The following is a 20096-nucleotide window of genomic DNA, read 5'->3' on the forward strand; positions in this document are numbered from 1 at the left end:
CACATAGTGACTTTACAGCTGATGTCACAGTGCGCTCATTGTTAAACCCATTAACGACCACAACGTATCATGTACGTGGCCAGTCTTTACGGGTTTGTTGGCTCACAATTGTTTGGGTCTCGTCACCAGCAGCAAGACCATGGACTATTTTTACCTCCAGGGACGTTGCTGGTCGGTAAGGGGTTAAGAGAAGTATTGTGTGTGCAGAGGGATCTTAGAGTGCAACAGACACACTGCTACACACAGATACAATTACAGAATTTAAGAAGGCAGGGTCTATGTTGGTATGTGCCTAGGGGACACAATGTGCTAAATACAGTCACTTACCGCATCTCGCATAGCTGAGCGACCAAGGAGAATGGTCCATAGTTCCCGACAGCTCCTGTTAATAAAGAAAAATGCAAATTTATAGACTTGTACTAATCATGGACTAAATCTTCAGATAAGGCAAAAGGAAACTATCTGGTAAATGCAGCACGTTCGTTCTACTACAGTCTACAGCTGATCGCTATTGCAATGTGACCATTAGAGAGCAACTCCACAAACATCTTAATAAATAAATGCACTTTTTATACTTTAGATCAACCTCTTTATAATTCCTAAAGGAAGCTGCAATACACCCCCTTCTCTGCCATAGAAAAGGGCTAAAAAGTCACCAAAACAGGTAGAAGTGTATGAGCATGGTCACATAAATAACGCACTGATTATCTTTAATAAATGCAGCCCAATATAAAGGGGTACATATGTGATTCAGACAGAACATACAATTTTAAAAAAGCTTCCAATTTACTTCTATCATCAAATCATCTCCGTTTCCACGATATTCTGGGTTGAAGAGATACCTAGGTAGCATCTGGAGTGCTACATGACAAGAAATAGTGCTGCCCTCTAGTGTTCTTGCAAATTGATAACATTCTTGCAAAACTGCTGCCTTATAGGGCTCCAAAAATGGTCCGGCCCCTAAGCATACACCCCCTGCTTTTTAACAAAAGATACCAAGATAATGAATAAACATTGATAATAGACATATCAGAAAGTAGACATGTGCAACGCTAAAAATGTTGTTTAGCTTTCATTAGTTAAATAATTTCGTTTCGGCAAATTAGTTTAGTTAAGTTTAAATAAAAAATACTTCAGAAAAGAATAAGGCTTATGAATAAAGAATGGATCCGAAATATCAAAGGATCCAAAAATGATTTAACTTAACATAACTAATATGCCGCCGATTGCCGAAACAAAATTATCTAAAACCGCTGCCGCCATTTTTAGAATAGGGCTTTTTTTATTTTAATGGGCCGAAAAAGAGCTGAATGCCCTTTTAAGGGCAATACCCATACAAATGCCCTTTTCAGGGCAATGGGTAGCTAAGGTTTTTTTTAGTTAAGTTTTTTTATTTCGTGGGTTTGGAGGGGTGGGGTTTTGTAATGTTAGGGGGTGTTTGTTTTTATTTTTTTGCAAAAGAGTTGTTCGCTTTGGGGCAATGCCCTACAAAAGGCCCTTGGGAATAATTTTATTGCATATATGTGCAGTCACCAATCAGCAGCTAGCACCCAGTAGTGCACTTCCACTCCTGAGCCTACCTAGGTATGCTTTTCAACAAAGGATATCAAGAGAATGAAGCAAATTAGATAATAGTAGCACATTGGAAAGCCGTTTAAAATTGTATGTTCTATCTGAATCAAGACAGTTTAATAAAATCCCACTGCTCCTCTGCAAATCTTTGTGCAAATAATAAACCCCTTACTAAGACCTATGTGAAGTTGGCACCCCATGTTTGTAAAAACTGAATTAAAATATACCATTCGTTTGTGCAACGTTTGTGCCGGTTTGGTTTAGGAGATATTGCGCATTATTTTTTTATGAAACCCCGCCCACTTTGCACCCCATGTTATGCAATTTTAAAAACAAATATACCATTTGTTTGTGCTGCGTTTGTGCTGGTTTGTGCCGCAAAAACGAACGTTTGTGCCGGTTTGGTTTCGGAGATATAGCGCAGTATATTTGCTGAAACTCCGCCCACTTTGCACCCCATGTTATGCAATTTTAAAAACAAATATACCATTTGTTTGTGCTGATTTGTGCTGATTTGTGCCGCAAAAACGAACATTTGTGCCATTTTGGTTTCGGAGATATAGAGCATTATTTTTTATGAACCCCGTCCACTTTGCACCCCATGTTATTCAAATTTAAAAACAAATATACAATTAGTTTGTGCTGCGTTTGTGCTGATTTGTGCCGCAAAAACGAACGTTTGTGCCGGTTTGGTTTCGGAGATATTGCGCATTATATTTGCTGAAACTCCGCCCACTTTGCACCCCATGTTATGCAATTTTAAAAACAAATATACCATTCGTTTGTATTGCGTTTGTGCTGATTTGTGCCACAAAAATGAACGTTTGTTCCGGTCCGGGAGATATGGTGCATTATGTGTACATGTACTCTTTGATTCAAAAGTATTATAACAACAAAAATCTTTGTAAGTACAAATAGAATTATAAAACTTTGGGGTATACAAAAGAACAGATGTGACTTCCACACCAGAAAAAAATATTTAAGAACATATGGGGGAGATTACATCCCTGGCAACTGGAAAAAAACCTGTTTCAGTTTTCTATGCAGCGCAACAGTCTAGATATGCGGCATAGAAAACTAGTAAGACAATTTTTCCCCATCGCCAGGGATGTAATGCCCCCCCTAAATGTTTAAAAAAAAAAAAAAAAAGCGACTAAAAAAGAATTGACTTATATAAGAAAACTTGCTTGAGTGCTTTTAAGCGCTTGTTAAATCTAAGCAAGTTAATATTGGGCTGTCTGTGGTTAACATGACATTACAGGCGATTAATATGGCAACAAAGAGGTTAAATTGGCTAAAGGAGGTTTATTAGGCCTAATGGGGTTGAAGAGGGCTTTACTGCAATTTAATTGAAAATTTCCTTTTTCAATTAAGTAGTGGGTTTCTACTTATTCACTTTGCAGTTAAATTACTTAAAGGGACACTAAACCCAAATTTTTCTTTTGTGATTCAGATAGAGCATGAAATTGTAAGCAACTTTACTCCTTTATCAAATTTTCTTCATTCTCTTGGAATCTTTATTTGAAATGCAAGAATGTAAGTTTAGGGTCCTTGCTGATTGGTGGATAAATTCATCCACCAATAAAAAAGTGCTATCCAGAGTTCTGAACCCAAAAAAAGCTTAGATGCCTTCTTTTTCAAATAAAAATAGCAAGAGAATGAAGAAAAATTGATAATTGGAGTAAATTAGAAAGTTGTTTAAAATTGCATGCTCTATCTGAATCACGAAAGACAAAAATTGGGTTCAGTGTCCCTTTATGCTATGGTTTGGGCTTCTTCCAATTCATTACTCTTCAATAACCCCATGTATGCCGTATAAACCGGTATGTTACCATGTTAATCCTTTAATGTCCAGGGCCGGATTTACATTTCGGGTGCCCATAGGCACAGAGTGCTCTATACAGAGTGCATCCCCCTTGTTTTCTGTTACCGGCGGCTTCCGTGGTGCCAATGAAACGCCTGCCTGTGCTGGACAGACTTTTTAATGGGCAGCCTACACTGAGGTCCCTCTCTGCCCCCAAGGAAGCCGCCGGTCATGGAAAAGAAGGAGGTGCGCTCTGAATAGTGTTCTATATAGAGCGCACCCTCCTTGTTGTTGCCGGTGTTCTGTCGAATTAATTGACAGAACACCAGCAATTAGGCACGGCTCCCCTCTATGGAGGGCGCCTGTAGGCACATGCCTACTCTGCCTCATTACAAATCTGGCCCTGTAAATGCCACATTAACCTCTCTGGTGCAATATTAACCCTCTTACATTTTACTTTCTGGTGCAGTGTTAAAGGGACAGTATACACCAATTTTCATATAACTGCATGTAATAGACACTATTATAAAGAATAATATGCACAGATACTGATATAAAAATCTGGTATAAAACCATTTAAAAACTTACTTAGAAGCTTCCAGTTTAGCTCTGTTTAAAAGGTTACTGGAGCACCCAATGCAAGTGGGAATTATCAGACACTCCCCCACCCTTTGCATATGAAAAGACCCTTTACACTGAAGCAAGGTGGAGTAGGTATACTTCGGTATTCTCCTAAAACTTTGGGGCTTGGTTAGGAGTCTCAAACTCAGAGCAATTTTTTTAAGAATAAGCAAAAACTATCAGTTTTTAAAAAAAAAAAAAAAAAAAACTTTATGGGCTATATAAATAGATCATCTACAAAACATTTATGCAAAGAAAAAATGTGTATAATGTCCCTTTAATCACTGGTGTTCTATATTTCCCTTAACACAACACGACACAAACGTTCGTTTTTGCGGCACAAATCAGCACAAACAATCGGTATATTTGTTTTTAAAATTGAATAACATGGGGTGCAAAGTGGACAGGGTTTCATAAAAAATAATGCGCTATATTTCCTAAACCAAACCGGCACAAACGTTAGTTTTTGGGGCACAAATCAGCACAAACGAATGGTATATTTGTTTTTAAAATTGAATAACATGGGGTGCAAAGTGGGCGGGGTTTCATAAAAAATAATGCGCTGTATCTCCGAAGCCAAAACAGCACAAACGTTTGTTTTTGCAGCACAAATGGTATATTTGTTTTTAAAATTGAATAACATGGGGTGCAAAGTGGGCGGGGTTCATAAAAAATAATGCGCTATATCTCCGAAACCAAAATGGCACAAACGTTTGTTTTTGCGGCACAAATCAGCACAAACGCAGCACAAACCAATGGTATATTTGTTTTTAAAATTGCATATTATGGGGTTCAAAGTGGGAGGAGTTTCAGCAAATATAATGCGCTATATCTCCGAAACCAAACCGGCACAAACGTTCGTTTTTGCGGCACAAACGCAGCACAAACAAATGGTATATTTGTTTTTAAAATTGCATAACATGGGGTGCAAAGTGGGCGGAGTTTCATAAAAAAAATAATGCGCAATATCTCCTAAACCAAACCGCACAAACGTTCGTTTTTGCGGCACAAATCAGCACAAACGCAGCACAAACAAATGGTATATTTGTTTTTAAAATTGAATAACATGGGGTGCAAAGTGGGCGGGGTTCATAAAAAATAATGCGCTATATCTCCGAAACCAAAATGGCACAAACGTTAGTTTTTGCAGCACAAATCAGCACAAACGCAGCACAAACAAATGGTATATTTGTTTTTAAAATTGCATAACATGGGATGCAAAGTGGGCGGGGTTTCATAAAAAAATAATGTGCAATATCTCCTAAACCAAACCAGCACAAACGTTGGTTTTTGTGGCACAAATCAGCACAAACGCAGCACAAACGAATGGTATATTTTAATTCAGTTTTTACAAACATGGGGTGCCAACTTCACATAGGTCTTACTAAGGGGTAGATTTATTAAGCAGCCGATGCTGCTTCCTACCACCATCGTCTCAGGTCCGTCTGAAATGGAAGTTAAAAAGCAGAGGTCGTAAGAAATACGATCGGGATGATTGATGCCCCCTGCTAGCGGCCGCCGGTGATAAATGCCGACAACGTATAGTGAATTATGTCCGCTCGACCCTTAGTAAATCTACCCCTTAGTCTGAAGCTCAGTAATTAGAAGATTGTTTGGAGCGGAATAGATCTGCACAAGGAGCCAAGTGTGAGGAGGGAGGGGCAAGCAGTAAAAATATAATAGCAAAACCTATAATGTTATTGGTTTAGTTAACCCTTTAATGACAGGGTTAGCTTGTCTACATCGGAAAAACGTTACAATATAGACAAATTGAAATCCTGCGATCATGCACGTGATTCAATAATGGGATCGGGTCAGGGGGCGTCCCTATGAAGCTAGGCACGCCCTCCAGACCGCGGTCCCATCCAGGAAGTGACGGTAGGCTTCAGGACAGCCTAACAGCTTGGACGTTCTATTCCGTCCTAACGGCACTAAAGCCCGGCGCAGTTAGAGCGGAATAGAATGCTGCAATGGCATTAAAAGGTTAAAAACTATTTAAATTGTTGTTATAAAGTAAATGATTATTTGATCCTCCCAATAAAGTACATCTGAACCAGAGATAGATAATTGTGACATTAATAGGAGGTGAACTATCTATATATTATGAGTGGAAAAAAAATCTGAAAAGTTATTATTCTAAAAATAAAACCTTTATGTAGAAAAAAAATCATTTAAATCGAGTCTTACTGACTAGCGATTTAAATCAAACCTGACTAGCGACTTAAATCAAACCTTACTGACTAGCGACTTAAATCAAACCTTACTGACTAGCGACTTAAATCAAACCTTACTGACTAGCGACTTAAATCAAACCTTACTGACTAGCGACTTAAATCAAACCTTACTGACTAGCGACTTAAATCAAACCTTACTGACTAGCGACTTAAATCAAACCTTACTGACTAGCGATTTAAATCAAACCTTACTGACTAGCGACTTAAATCAAACCTTACTGACTAGCGACTTAAATCAAACCTTACTGACTAGCGACTTAAATCAAACCTTACTGACTAGCAATTTAAATCAAACCTGACTGACTAGTGATTTAAATCAAACCTGACTGACTAGTGATTTAAATCAAACCTTACTGACTAGCAATTTAAATCAAACCTGACTGACTAGTGATTTAAATCAAACCTTACTGACTAGCGACTTAAATCAAACCTGACTGACTAGTGATTTAAATCAAACCTGACTGACTAGCGATTTAAATCAAACCTGACTGACTAGTGATTTAAATCAAACCTGACTGACTAGTGATTTAAATCAAACCTGACTGACTAGTGATTTAAATCAAACCTTACTGACTAGCGATTTAAATCAAACCTGACTGACTAGCGATTTAAATCAAACCTGACTGACTAGTGATTTAAATCAAACCTTACTGACTAGCGATTTAAATCAAACCTGACTGACTAGTGATTTAAATCAAACCTTACTGACTAGCGATTTAAATCAAACCTGACTGACTAGCGATTTAAATCAAACCTGACTGACTAGCGATTTAAATCAAACCTGACTGACTAGTGATTTAAATCAAACCTTACTGACTAGCGATTTAAATCAAACCTTACTGACTAGTGATTTAAATCAAACCTTACTGACTAGTGATTTAAATCAAACCTTACTGACTAGCGATTTAAATCAAACCTGACTGACTAGCGATTTAAATCAAACCTGACTGACTAGCGATTTAAATCAAACCTTACTGACTAGCGACTTAAATCAAACCTTACTGACTAGCGACTTAAATCAAACCTTACTGACTAGTGATCATCCACTCTACTTTGAGGTCAGACAAAGAACTAAAAGAGCACAATTTGCAACAAACTTATTATTTATAAAGAAACAGAAAATATAAAGAAGCATTAACAGCAATGAGAAAATGTTACTATTAGAGTATTTTCTTTGCACCATTACTTGTTTGTAAGTAACTCCAGCTTTAGGAGGGTGCCCCAGATACACAGAAACTAAGTGGTGTAAAGGAAACAGAGCCCCCCCCCCCCCATATACAACCAACAGTCTACTCAATGGTAGAGAAAAGAGCAAGATTTTGTACTTGTGAACAGCTTGTTCCAGATGTGTGTGTATGAATGTGTATGTGTGTATATATATATATATATATATATAAAAAGATAAAATTGTTTAGGCTTGCGCTGTGTTTTAATGCAAAAATTTCAATTGCTTAAATATGCAGTTCCTCCTGATGTGTTTCTGAACAGCTGAGTCTGGTGATTCCACTATCATCAAAATGGAACAAATAAATATGGATAGTATCTAGGGGGTACCAGACTATAGCGCTTGTAGAAAGGGAGTAACATAAAGGGGAGCACAGTATTAAGGTGTAACACAAATGTACTGATTTACAGCAAGGTGTAAAGAAAAAACTTTTTTGTGGCTCCCCTTTTTGCCTTTGAGTCTGAGAAGTCTGTGTAGTGTCTTTGCTAGAGTACGGTAGTATTTAGAAATCAGAGATGATTGGCATCTGTGTGGTGCCAGTTAGGGTATTTCTTTTCAAGAAATAAAATCTCCTTGTTAGAAAGGGTTGAGTAACAGGCTTCCCCTCTCAGGGGTATGGTAGATGCCTTTTAATGAAATAAATAAAGCTAATGCCAGTGATTAGTGCAAATAAAATCTCCTTTATTTTAGCACAAAAACAAACCGGTGTTTGTGCTGGTGAATTAAAAGTCTCTTGGTGTTGTTGAGTAAAAACTTTGTGCAGAAATTTGGGGTATTTAACTTCCCAAACAGGCTGTGATGGTTGTCACCTTGATTATGCACAGACAGTGTAGAGGATTCCTTGAAGATCTTTGTCTCCGGATGGTGTTAAGTTTAAAGGGACAATGAACCCAATTTTTTTCTTTCAGATAGATAGAGCATGAAATTTTAAGTAACTTTCTAATTTACTCCTATTATCAAATTGTCTTCATTCTCTTGGTATCTTTATTTTAAATGCAAGAATGTAAGTTTAGATGCCGGCCCATTTTTGGTGAACAACTTGGGTTGTCCTTGCTGATTGGTGGATAAACTCATCCACCAATAAAAAAGTACTGTCCAGAGTACTGAATAAAAAAAAGCTTAGATGCCTTATTTTTGAAATAAAGATAGCAAGAGAACGAAGAAAAATTGATAATAGGAGTAAATTAGAAAGTTGCTTAAAATTGCATGCTCTATCTGAATCATGAAAGAAAAAAACTTTGGGTTCAGTGTCCCTTTAAGGTTTATGCAAGATTTTGGGGTATTTTCCTTCCCGAAAAGGCTGTGGTGGTTGTTGCCCTGAACTTGCATAAACAGTATAGAGGATTCCTTGATGATCCCTGTTGGTTTCTCTTTTTTTGCAAAAAGTAAAAACTTCAGTTTTTTACCTTGAAGAAAAAAACGATTCCTGAAGGTTCCCGTGTGGTTTGTAGAAGAAGTGAGGTGTTTTTTAAACCTCCACAGGTCTTTCCTGTCTTAGGATGGCGTTGGATACACTTGTGCTTCACAAGTGATCTGAAGAGTTGCGGTCTCGCCGGACCTCAACTGGCACCACACAGATGCCAATCATCTCTGATTTCTAAATACTACCATACTCTACAGAGGAGAAGCAAAGACACTACACAGACTTCTCAGACTCAAAGGTGAGCCACAAAAAAGTTCATTCTTTACACCTTGCTGTAAATCAGTAAAACTGTGCTCCCCTTTATGTGACTCCCTTTCTACAAGCGCTATAGTCTGGTACCCCCTAGATACTATATATATATGTGTGTGTGTGTATCTATGTATGTATTAGGGCTGGGCAATATGGGGACAGAAAAAAAAATTGCGATTGTGATTTAATCGCGATTTTCACGTCAGCACCCCCTGTAACCCCCCCTCCAACCTACATAAGCCCCATCAGCTAACACTGTAACATCCCCCAATAAGCACCCCCTTTAACATCATAAGCACCGCCTGTAAACACCATCAGCCCCCAACCCACATAAGTCCCAGCGCACCCCCCTCCCTGTAACCTGCATCAGCCACAGTGCTCCCAGGTAAGTCGGCCCTCTCCCTGTAACCCGCATCAGAAACAGCGCACCCCACTCCTGTAACCAGAATCAGCCACAGCGCTCCCCCGTAAGTCGGCCCCCCCTCCCTGTAACCCGCATCAGCCACAGCGCTCCCCGGTAAGTCGGCCCCCTCCTTGTAACCCACATCAGCCACAGCGCTCCCCGGTAAGTCAGCCCCCCTCCATGTAACCCGCATCAGCCACAGCGCTCCCCGGTAAGTCGGCCCCCCTCCTTGTAACCCGCGTCAGCCACGGCGCTCCCCGGTAAGTCAGCCCCCCTCCCTGTAACCCGCATCAGCCACAGCGCTCCCCGGTAAGTCGTCCCACATCAGCCACAGCGCTCCCCGGTAAGTCGGCCCCCCTCCCTGTAACCCGCATCAGCCACAGCGCTCCCCGGTAAGTCGCCCCCCCTCCTTGTAACCCGCATCAGCCACAGCGCTCCCCGGTAAGTCAGCCCCCCTCCCTGTAACCCGCATCAGCCACAGCGCTCCCCGGTAAGTCGGCTCAATGTCACAAGGCGGGCACGGCAAGTCGGCGGCCCTCCTGTACAACATAGGTGACGTCAAATAGGACGGGGCTAAAAATCGCATACTCTCGCGGTTTTAAAACTGCGGCGACTAGCCGCTGTTTAAAATCACATTCACGATAAATGTGTGTGTGTACACAGTATCTATATATATATATATATACTGAGTGACAGAACGTCTTTGTTACAAGCTACCAGTGTACCGTGCATGTGCGCGTGTGACAAGCTGCTAGTGTACAGTGCATGTGTGTGTGACAAGCTACTAGTGTACAGTGCATGTGTGTGTGACAAGCTACTAGTGTACAGTGCATGTGTGTGTGACAAGCTACTAGTGTACAGTGCATGTGTGTGTGACAAGCTACTAGTGTACAGTGCATGTCTGTGTGACAAGCTACTAGTGTACAGTGCATGTGTGTGTGACAAGCTACTAGTGTACAGTGCATGTGTGTGTGACAAGCTACTAGTGTACAGTGCATGTGTGACGCTACTAGTGTACAGTGCATGTGTGTGACAAGCTACTAGTGTACAGTGCATGTGTGTGTGAAAAGCTGCTTGTGTACAGTGTGTGTGTGTGACAAGCTGCTTGTGTGTGTGTGACAAGCTGCTTGTGTGTGTGACAAGCTGCTTGTGTACAGTGTGTATGTGTGACAAGCTGCTTGTGTGTGTGTGTGACAAGCTGCTTGTGTACAGTGTGTGTGTGTGACAAGCTGCTTGTGTACAGTGTGTGTGTGTGACAAGCTGCTTGTGTACAGTGTGTGTGTGTGACAAGCTACTAGTGTACAGTGCATGTGTGTGTGACAAGCTACTAGTGTACAGTGCATGTGTGACGCTACTAGTGTACAGTGCATGTGTGTGACAAGCTACTAGTGTACAGTGCATGTGTGTGACAAGCTACTAGTGTACAGTGCATGTGTGTGACAAGCTACTAGTGTACAGTGCGTGTGTGTGACAAGCTACTAGTGTACAGTGCGTGTGTGTGACAAGCTACTAGTGTACAGTGCATGTGTGTGTGACAAGCTACTAGTGTACAGTGCATGTGTGTGTGACAAGCTACTAGTGTACAGTGCATGTGTGTGTGACAAGCTACTAGTGTACAGTGAATGTGTGTGTGACAAGCTACTAGTGTACAGTGCATGTGTGTGTGACAAGCTACTAGTGTACAGTGCATGTGTGTGTGACAAGCTACTAGTGTACAGTGCATGTGTGTGTGACAAGCTACTAGTGTACAGTGCATGTGTGTGTGACAAGCTACTAGTGTACAGTGCATGTGTGTGAAAAGCTACTAGTGTACAGTGCGTGTGTGTGACAAGCTACTAGTGTACAGTGCGTGTGTGTGACAAGCTACTAGTGTACAGTGCGTGTGTGTGACAAGCTACTAGTGTACAGTGCGTGTGTGTGACAAGCTACTAGTGTACAGTGCGTGTGTGTGACAAGCTAATAGTGTACAGTGTGTGTGTGTGACAAGCTACTAGTGTACAGTGTGTGTGACAAGCTACTAGTGTACAGCGTATGTGTGTGACAAGCTACTAGTGTACAGTGTATGTGTGTGACAAGCTACTAGTGTACAGTGTGTGTGTGTGTGTGACAAGCTACTAGTGTACAGTGCGTGTGTGTGTGACAATCTGCTAGTGTACAGTGCGTGTGTGACAAGCTACTAGTGTACAGTGTATGTGTGTAACAAGCTACTAGTGTACAGTGTATGTGTGTAACAAGCTAATAGTGTACAGTGTGTGTGTGTGACAAGCTAATAGTGTACAGTGTGTGTGTGTGTGTGACAAGCTAATAGTGTACAGTGTGTGTGTGTGACAAGCTAATAGTGTACAGTGTGTGTGTGTGTGACAAGCTAATAGTGTACAGTGTGTGTGACAAGCTAATAGTGTACAGTGTGTGTGACAAGCTACTAGTGTACAGTGTGTGTGTGACAAGCTAATAGTGTACAGTGTGTGTGTGTGACAAGCTAATAGTGTACAGTGTGTGTGTGACAAGCTAATAGTGTACAGTGTGTGTGACAAGCTACTAGTGTACAGTGTGTGTGACAAGCTACTGGTGTACAGTGTGTGTGACAAGCTACTAGTGTACAGTGTGTGTGACAAGCTACTGGTGTACAGTGTGTGTGACAAGCTACTAGTGTACAGTGTGTGTGACAAGCTACTAGTGTACAGTGTGTGTGACAAGCTACTAGTGTACAGTGTGTGTGACAAGCTACTGGTGTACAGTGTGTGTGAAAAGCTATTAGTGTACAGTGTGTGTGACAAGCTACTAGTGTACAGTGTGTGTGTGACAAGCTACTAGTGTACAGTGTGTGTGTGACAAGCTACTAGTGTACAGTGTGTGTGTGACAAGCTACTAGTGTACAGTGTGTGTGACAAGCTAATAGTGTACAGTGTGTGTGACAAGCTGCTTGTGTACAGTGTGTGTGTGTGTGACAAGCTACTAGTGTACAGTGCGTGTGTGTGTGACAAGCTGCTTGTGTACAGTGTGTGTGTGTGACAAGCTGCTTGTGTACAGTGTGTGTGTGTGTGTGACTGACAAGCTACTAGTGTACAGTGTGTGTGTGTGACAAGCTACTAGTGTACAGTGCGTGTGACAAGCTGCTTGTGTACAGTGTGTGTGTGTGTGTGTGACAAGCTACTAGTGTACAGTGTGTGTGACAAGCTGCTTGTGTACAGTGTGTGTGACAAGCTGCTTGTGTACAGTGTGTGTGTGTGTGACAAGCTGCTTGTGTACAGTGCATGTGTGTGTGTGACAAGCTGCTTGTGTACAGTGCGTGTGTGTGTGTGACAAGCTGCTTGTGTACAGTGCGTGTGTGTGTGTGACAAGCTGCTTGTGTACAGTGTGTGTGACAAGCTACTAGTGTACAGTGCATGTGTGTGTGACAAGCTGTTTGTGTACAGTGTGTGTGTGTGTGACAAGCTGCTTGTGTACAGTGTGTGTGTGCGACAAGCTACTAGTGTACAGTGCATGTGTGTGTGACAAGCTGCTTGTGTACAGTGCGTGTGTGTGTCTGTGACAAGCTACTAGTGTACAGTGCGTGTGTGTGTCTGTGACAAGCTACTAGTGTACAGTGCGTGTGTGTGTGACAAGCTACTAGTGTACAGTGCGTGTGTGTGACAAGCTACTAGTGTACAGTGCGTGTGTGTGACAAGCTACTAGTGTACAGTGCGTGTGTGTGACAAGCTACTAGTGTACAGTGCGTGTGTGTGACAAGCTACTAGTGTACAGTGCGTGTGTGTGACAAGCTACTAGTGTACAGTGCGTGTGTGTGACAAGCTACTAGTGTACAGTGCGTGTGTGTGACAAGCTACTAGTGTACAGTGCGTGTGTGTGACAAGCTACTAGTGTACAGTGCGTGTGTGTGACAAGCTACTAGTGTACAGTGCGTGTGTGTGACAAGCTACTAGTGTACAGTGCGTGTGTGACAAGCTACTAGTGTACAGTGCGTGTGTGTGAAAAGCTACTAGTGTACAGTGCGTGTGTGACAAGCTACTAGTGTACAGTGTGTGTGTGTGACAAGCTACTAGTGTACAGTGTGTGTGACAAGCTACTAGTGTACAGTGTGTGTGTGACAAGCTACTAGTGTACAGTGTATGTGTGTGACAAGCTACTAGTGTACAGTGTGTGTGTGACAATCTGCTAGTGTACAGTGCGTGTGTGACAAGCTAATAGTGTACAGTGTGTGTGACAAGCTAATAGTGTACAGTGTGTGTGACAAGCTACTAGTGTACAGTGTGTGTGTGACAAGCTAATAGTGTACAGTGTGTGTGTGACAAGCTAATAGTGTACAGTGTGTGTGACAAGCTACTAGTGTACAGTGTGTGTGACAAGCTACTAGTGTACAGTGTGTGTGACAAGCTACTAGTGTACAGTGTGTGTGACAAGCTACTAGTGTACAGTGTGTGTGACAAGCTACTAGTGTACAGTGTGTGTGACAAGCTAATAGTGTACAGTGTGTGTGACAAGCTACTAGTGTACAGTGTGTGTGACAAGCTAATAGTGTACAGTGTGTGTGTGTGACAAGCTAATAGTGTACAGTGTGTGTGACAAGCTAATAGTGTACAGTGTATGTGTGACAAGCTACTAGTGTACAGTGTGTGTGACAAGCTACTAGTGTACAGTGTGTGTGACAAGCTACTAGTGTACAGTGCGTATGTGTGAAAAGCTGCTTGTGTACAGTGTGTGTGTGTGACAAGCTGCTAGTGTACAGTGTGTGTGTGTGACAAGCTACTAGTGTACAGTGTGTGTGAAAAGCTACTAGTGTACAGTGTGTGTGACAAGCTACTAGTGTACAGTGTGTGTGACAAGCTACTAGTGTACAGTGTGTGTGACAAGCTACTAGTGTACAGTGTGTGTGACAAGCTACTAGTGTACAGTGTGTGTGTGACAAGCTACTAGTGTACAGTGTGTGTGACAAGCTACTAGTGTACAGTGTATGTGTGTAACAAGCTACTAGTGTACAGTGTGTGTGTGACAAGCTACTAGTGTACAGTGTGTGTGTGACAAGCTAATAGTGTACAGTGTGTGTGACAAGTTATTAGTGTACAGTGTGTGTGACAAGCTAATAGTGTACAGTGTGTGTGACAAGTTATTAGTGTACAGTGTGTGTGACAAGCTAATAGTGTACAGTGTGTGTGACAAGCTAATAGTGTACAGTGTGTGTGTGTGTGACAAGCTACTAGTGTACAGTGCATGTGTGTGTGACAAGCTGCTTGTGTACAGTGTGTGTGACAAGCTGCTTGTGTACAGTGTGTGTGTGTGTGACTGACAAGCTACTAGTGTACAGTGTGTGTGTGACAAGCTACTAGTGTACAGTGCGTGTGACAAGCTGCTTGTGTACAGTGTGTGTGTGTGTGTGACAAGCTACTAGTGTACAGTGTGTGTGACAAGCTGCTTGTGTACAGTGTGTGTGTGTGTGTGACAAGCTGCTTGTGTACAGTGCATGTGTGTGTGACAAGCTGCTTGTGTACAGTGCGTGTGTGTGTGACAAGCTGCTTGTGTACAGTGTGTGTGACAAGCTACTAGTGTACAGTGCATGTGTGTGTGACAAGCTGCTTGTGTACAGTGTGTGTGTGCGACAAGCTACTAGTGTACAGTGCATGTGTGTGTGACAAGCTGCTTGTGTACAGTGTGTGTGTGTGTCTGTGACAAGCTACTAGTGTACAGTGCGTGTGTGTGTGACAAGCTACTAGTGTACAGTGCATGTGTGTGTGACAAGCTGCTTGTGTACAGTGCATGTGTGTGTGACAAGCTACTAGTGTACAGTGCATGTGTGTGTGACAAGCTGCTTGTGTACAGTGTGTGTGTGACAAGCTACTAGTGTACAGTGCATGTGTGACAAGCTGCTTGTAACGGTACCAACAGTATACCAAGGGTTAACACCAGGGAACAATGTCCTGCATAGGGAATCAGCAATTCACAACCCAGCCAGTTTTCAGGTTTAAAACAGAATGACATTTATTAAAAGGCTATGCCTAGTATTTATGCCGGTTTGACCCCCCCCCCCCAGATCGGGGGGGGGGGGGGTTGAAAGAATGTTGTACATTAGATGAAGGGAACACACCCTTGACATGATACAATAGATTTACCTTGCTTAAGCTGATAACAATTTAAACACAAGACACATTTGGCTTTTCTTATCACCTAAGCATTTGCTCTCTGAGGGTAATTAAACAATGGACTGTTTATCAATAACATTAATGACAGTGCACAATAGCTGAGGCTAAAGCTGAACACAGTTAACTCTTTCAGTGCTGACAGAAGGGTCTGTCACATCTACATAGCACAATATACAGCCTATAGACAACCTTTCTTACGTTATAGTCCAGAAGTGGCTAGGTTTGCCACAATGCTCCCCCAGAACCAAGCCGGCATACACAGTCTGATCCCAACGGATCGGCTTGGGGATGTCCGGGGCAACAACTTTCGGCTCAAGTAAGCTACGGGGTGTTCTCCGCCATCTGCTCCAACTTGGCTCAGTACTGCCCCCACCCCAAACATGGAAGCGTCTCTTCCCGGAGGGACTGGGCTTGGGTAGTCACAGGGTTAACATCAGCGGGATCCATGGGAGCATAGGCAAAAACAAGGGGGGCCAAGTCATTTCCAAGGAGAACATCAGCAGGTAAGTCCTTCTTGACCCCCACATTCACAAGTCTAGCGCCCACTCCCCAATCCAAATGTACCCTGGCAACAGGTAGGCGGAACACAGTGCCCCCTGCTACCCTCACAGCCATAGTGTCTCCAGTGTGCTGTTTCTCAGACACCAAGTTCTCTTGAAGCAAGGTCATGGTAGCACCAGTATCCCGTAGACCACTGACCTCCTTCCCATTCACTTTAACCCGCTGCCGGTTATTCCGGTGGGCAGCTTGCATGGGGTCTGCTTCATGTAGGCTGCCCCAGCATTCTGGCGCCTTTACGTAGCGGGCCGCAGGCTGAGGATTATGTGGGATTCCGCCGGCGGGTCTTCTCCAGGACTGTGCTTGATTTGCTGTGTTTAGGGGACACTCTGGTCTTTTGTGCCCTAGTCGCTTACATCCAAAGCACCGAATAGGTTGTGAGTAGCCCCGCGAATTGAACCGGCCTCTCTGAGGGTAGTTCGTGGCCGGAGGCCGTGTGGTATAGCGGTGCGCCGGGGGTTGGTAACTGGCAGCTGCTGGGGTGACTGGGGGTCTGTACTCCACTCGAACAGTGGGCAATCGGTATACTGCTCCCCCTGCCCCTCGTACTGCCACGGATCTGCCAGTGGGTGCTGTATCCGGCACCAAATGGGGAGCTATCAGGGTTAAAGTAGCTCCCGAATCCCGAAGTCCCTGGACCGACATCACCTCATGCAGAATTCCCAGGGGTTCCTCGGCTTGGGTGCTCAACACCTCATGAGCGGCTGGCTCCGTTTGGTAATGGTGAGCAGCCGCCCTTGGGGCCAGGTTCTGTCTGACCTGGTTCCAAGCTTGTCTGCTCCGATTTTGGGTGCACTCACGTGCCATATGTCCCCACTGCTTGCAGGTGTGGCATTGTATATTAGCCCGTCATTGTTAGGCTGTAGTCCATGGTGCCTCCTGGCATCAAAATGCTGGTCTGCTAATCTGGCTGCTTCGGTTAAGGTGAGGGGTTTTCGATCTCTCACCCATTCTTGGGCTTCTGGGGACAAGCCGTTAAAGAATTGCTCCAACAGCATCAGTTGTCGCAATTCTTCCATGGTGGTAGCTTGGCTGGCCTGTATCCACCCTTGAGATGCTTGATCCAGCTTGTGGGCCCACTCTGCATGTGAATCTCTTTCTGGCTTGCGCAGGCCTCTAAACTTGCGCCGGTATGCCTCTGAGGTAATGGCATATCTTTCCAAGATCGCTCTCTTCACTTTAGCGTAATCCTTGCTGTCCTCCCTGGGTACAGCGCGATACGCTTCCGCTGCCCTACCGGCTAGCTTGCCTGCTAGCACCGGCACCCATACGGACTGCTCCAAATCATGTAACTCGCACAGTCTCTCAAAATCCTGTAAATACCCATCAATCTCATCCTTCTCCTCACAAAACATTTTAAATGCATGGTATGGGATTTTGGGTCTTACTGGGTTGCTGAGTGCGTCCAAAATGGATTCTGCTCGGGAGGATGCATTCCGCGGACTGTGTGCCATCACGTACTCCTGCACATCTGCCATTACCACGGATAGCATATCCCGTGGTACAGGTTGGGGTAAAAATTCCAGCCTGGTCCTCATTTCCCTCTGGTATAGGGTCTCCTCCATGGCTGCTGGAGGCGTAGCGCTGCGAGCTCTGTCTCCCTCCATCAGCTCAGCAATTAATATAGCCTTGGGTTTGCTGCTGCCTATCTTTCCCCTGGCTTCTAGCAGTTCCTTTTACGTTTGTCTCTTTAGCTTAGAATAATCCATCTCCATTCACTTCGGTCCCTGGTACTCCTTCCATCTTAGTCAGTATTGTAGTAATCCCCCTCTTCCTGAGGTTACTGGCTTGTGTAGTTGCTCTTCTGGGCGATAAGGTTCATTCCGTCGCTTGCCACCAATTGTAACGGTACCAACAGTATACCAAGGGTTAACACCAGGGAACAATGTCCTGCATAGGGAATCAGCAATTCACAACCCAGCCAGTTTTCAGGTTTAAAACAGAATGACATTTATTAAAAGGCTATGCCTAGTATTTATGCCGGTTTGACCCCCCCCAGATCGGGGGGGGGGGGGTTGAAAGAATGTTGTACATTAGATGAAGGGAACACACCCTTGACATGATACAATAGATTTACCTTGCTTAAGCTGATAACAATTTAAACACAAGACACATTTGGCTTTTCTTATCACCTAAGCATTTGCTCTCTGAGGGTAATTAAACAATGGACTGTTTATCAATAACATTAATGACAGTGCACAATAGCTGAGGCTAAAGCTGAACACAGTTAACTCTTTCAGTGCTGACAGAAGGGTCTGTCACATCTACATAGCACAATATACAGCCTATAGACAACCTTTCTTACGTTATAGTCCAGAAGTGGCTAGGTTTGCCACACTGCTTGTGTACAGTGTGTGTGTGTGTGTGACAAGCTACTAGTGTACAGTGCATGTGTGTGTGAAAAGCTGCTTGTGTACAGTGTGTGTGTGTGTGTGTGTGACAAGCTACTAGTGTACAGTGCATGTGTGTGTGAAAAGCTGCTTGTGTACAGTGTGTGTGTGTGACAAGCTACTAGTGTACAGTGTGTGTGTGTGTGACAAGCTACTAGTGTACAGTGCATGTGTGTGTGAAAAGCTGCTTGTGTACAGTGTGTGTGTGTGACAAGCTGCTTGTGTGTGTGTGACAAGCTGCTTGTGTGTGTGACAAGCTGCTTGTGTACAGTGTGTATGTGTGACAAGCTGCTTGTGTGTGTGTGTGACAAGCTGCTTGTGTACAGTGTGTGTGTGTGACAAGCTGCTTGTGTACAGTGTGTGTGTGTGACAAGCTGCTTGTGTACAGTGTGTGTGTGTGACAAGCTGCTTGTGTGTGTGTGTGACAAGCTGCTTGTGTACAGTGTGTGTGTGTGTGACAAGCTGCTTGTGTGTGTGTGTGACAAGCTGCTTGTGTACAGTGTGTGTGTGTGTGTGACAAGCTGCTTGTGTACAGTGTGTGTGTGACAAGCTACTAGTGTACAGTGCATGTGTGTGTGAAAAGCTGCTTGTGTACAGTGTGTGTGTGACAAGCTGCTTGTGTACAGTGTGTGTGTGTGTGTGACAAGCTGCTAGTGTACAGTGCGTGTGTGTGACAAGCTGCTAGTGTACAGTGCGTGTGTGTGACAAGCTGCTTGTGTACAGTGTGTGTGTGACAAGCTACTAGTGTAAAGTGTGTGTGTGTGACAAGCTACTAGTGTACAGTGCATGTGTGTGTGACAAGCTGCTTGTGTACAGTGTGTGTGTGTGACAAGCTACTAGTGTACAGTGCATGTGTGTGTGACAAGCTGCTTGTGTACAGTGTGTGTGTGACAAGCTACTAGTGTACAGTGCATGTGTGTGTGACAAGCTACTAGTGTACAGTGCGTGTGTGTGACAAGCTACTAGTGTACAGTGCATGTCTGTGTGACAAGCTACTAGTGTACAGTGCGTGTGTGACAAGCTACTAGTGTACAGTGTGTGTGTGTGACAAGCTACTAGTGTACAGTGCGTGTGTGTGTGACAAGCTACTAGTGTACAGTGCGTGTGTGACAAGCTGCTTGTGTACAGTGTGTGTGTGTGACAAGCTGCTTGTGTACAGTGCGTGTGTGTGACAAGCTGCTTGTGTACAGTGTGTGTGTGTGACAAGCTACTAGTGTACAGTGCGTGTGTGTGTGACAAGCTACTAGTGTACAGTGCATGTGTGACAAGCTGCTTGTGCACAGTGCATGTGTGACAAGCTACTAGTGTACACTCGGTGCCGGTAAGTGTGTGACCTGCTACTATTGTATACTCGCGTTACCCTGAGCGGTAAGTACCTGACATTTAGGCCCGGAGAAGGCACCGCCTCCGCCATATTTTTCCCGAATCTCACGTTCAAACGCAGCCACGTGACCACAGAGAAGCGACGCGCGGGAGCGGGTCA

General features: G+C 43.5%; 1 protein-coding gene across 1 annotated transcript in view; it reads right to left on the bottom strand.

The window, feature by feature from the left end:
• The window catches only part of NUP188 (nucleoporin 188), a gene marked incomplete in the record, with an annotated part of 235410 nt that extends 215325 nt beyond the window's left edge, over positions 1–20085 (bottom strand). The window contains 2 exon segments of the mRNA XM_053696185.1: positions 328–382; positions 19990–20085. Of these exon segments, the coding sequence (XP_053552160.1) occupies positions 328–382; positions 19990–20027 (93 nt within the window).
• Positions 20086–20096: the final 11 nt, after the last annotated feature.

This window comes from Bombina bombina, chromosome 12 (assembly GCF_027579735.1).
Source record: "Bombina bombina isolate aBomBom1 chromosome 12, aBomBom1.pri, whole genome shotgun sequence".
NCBI lineage: Eukaryota > Metazoa > Chordata > Amphibia > Anura > Bombinatoridae > Bombina > Bombina bombina.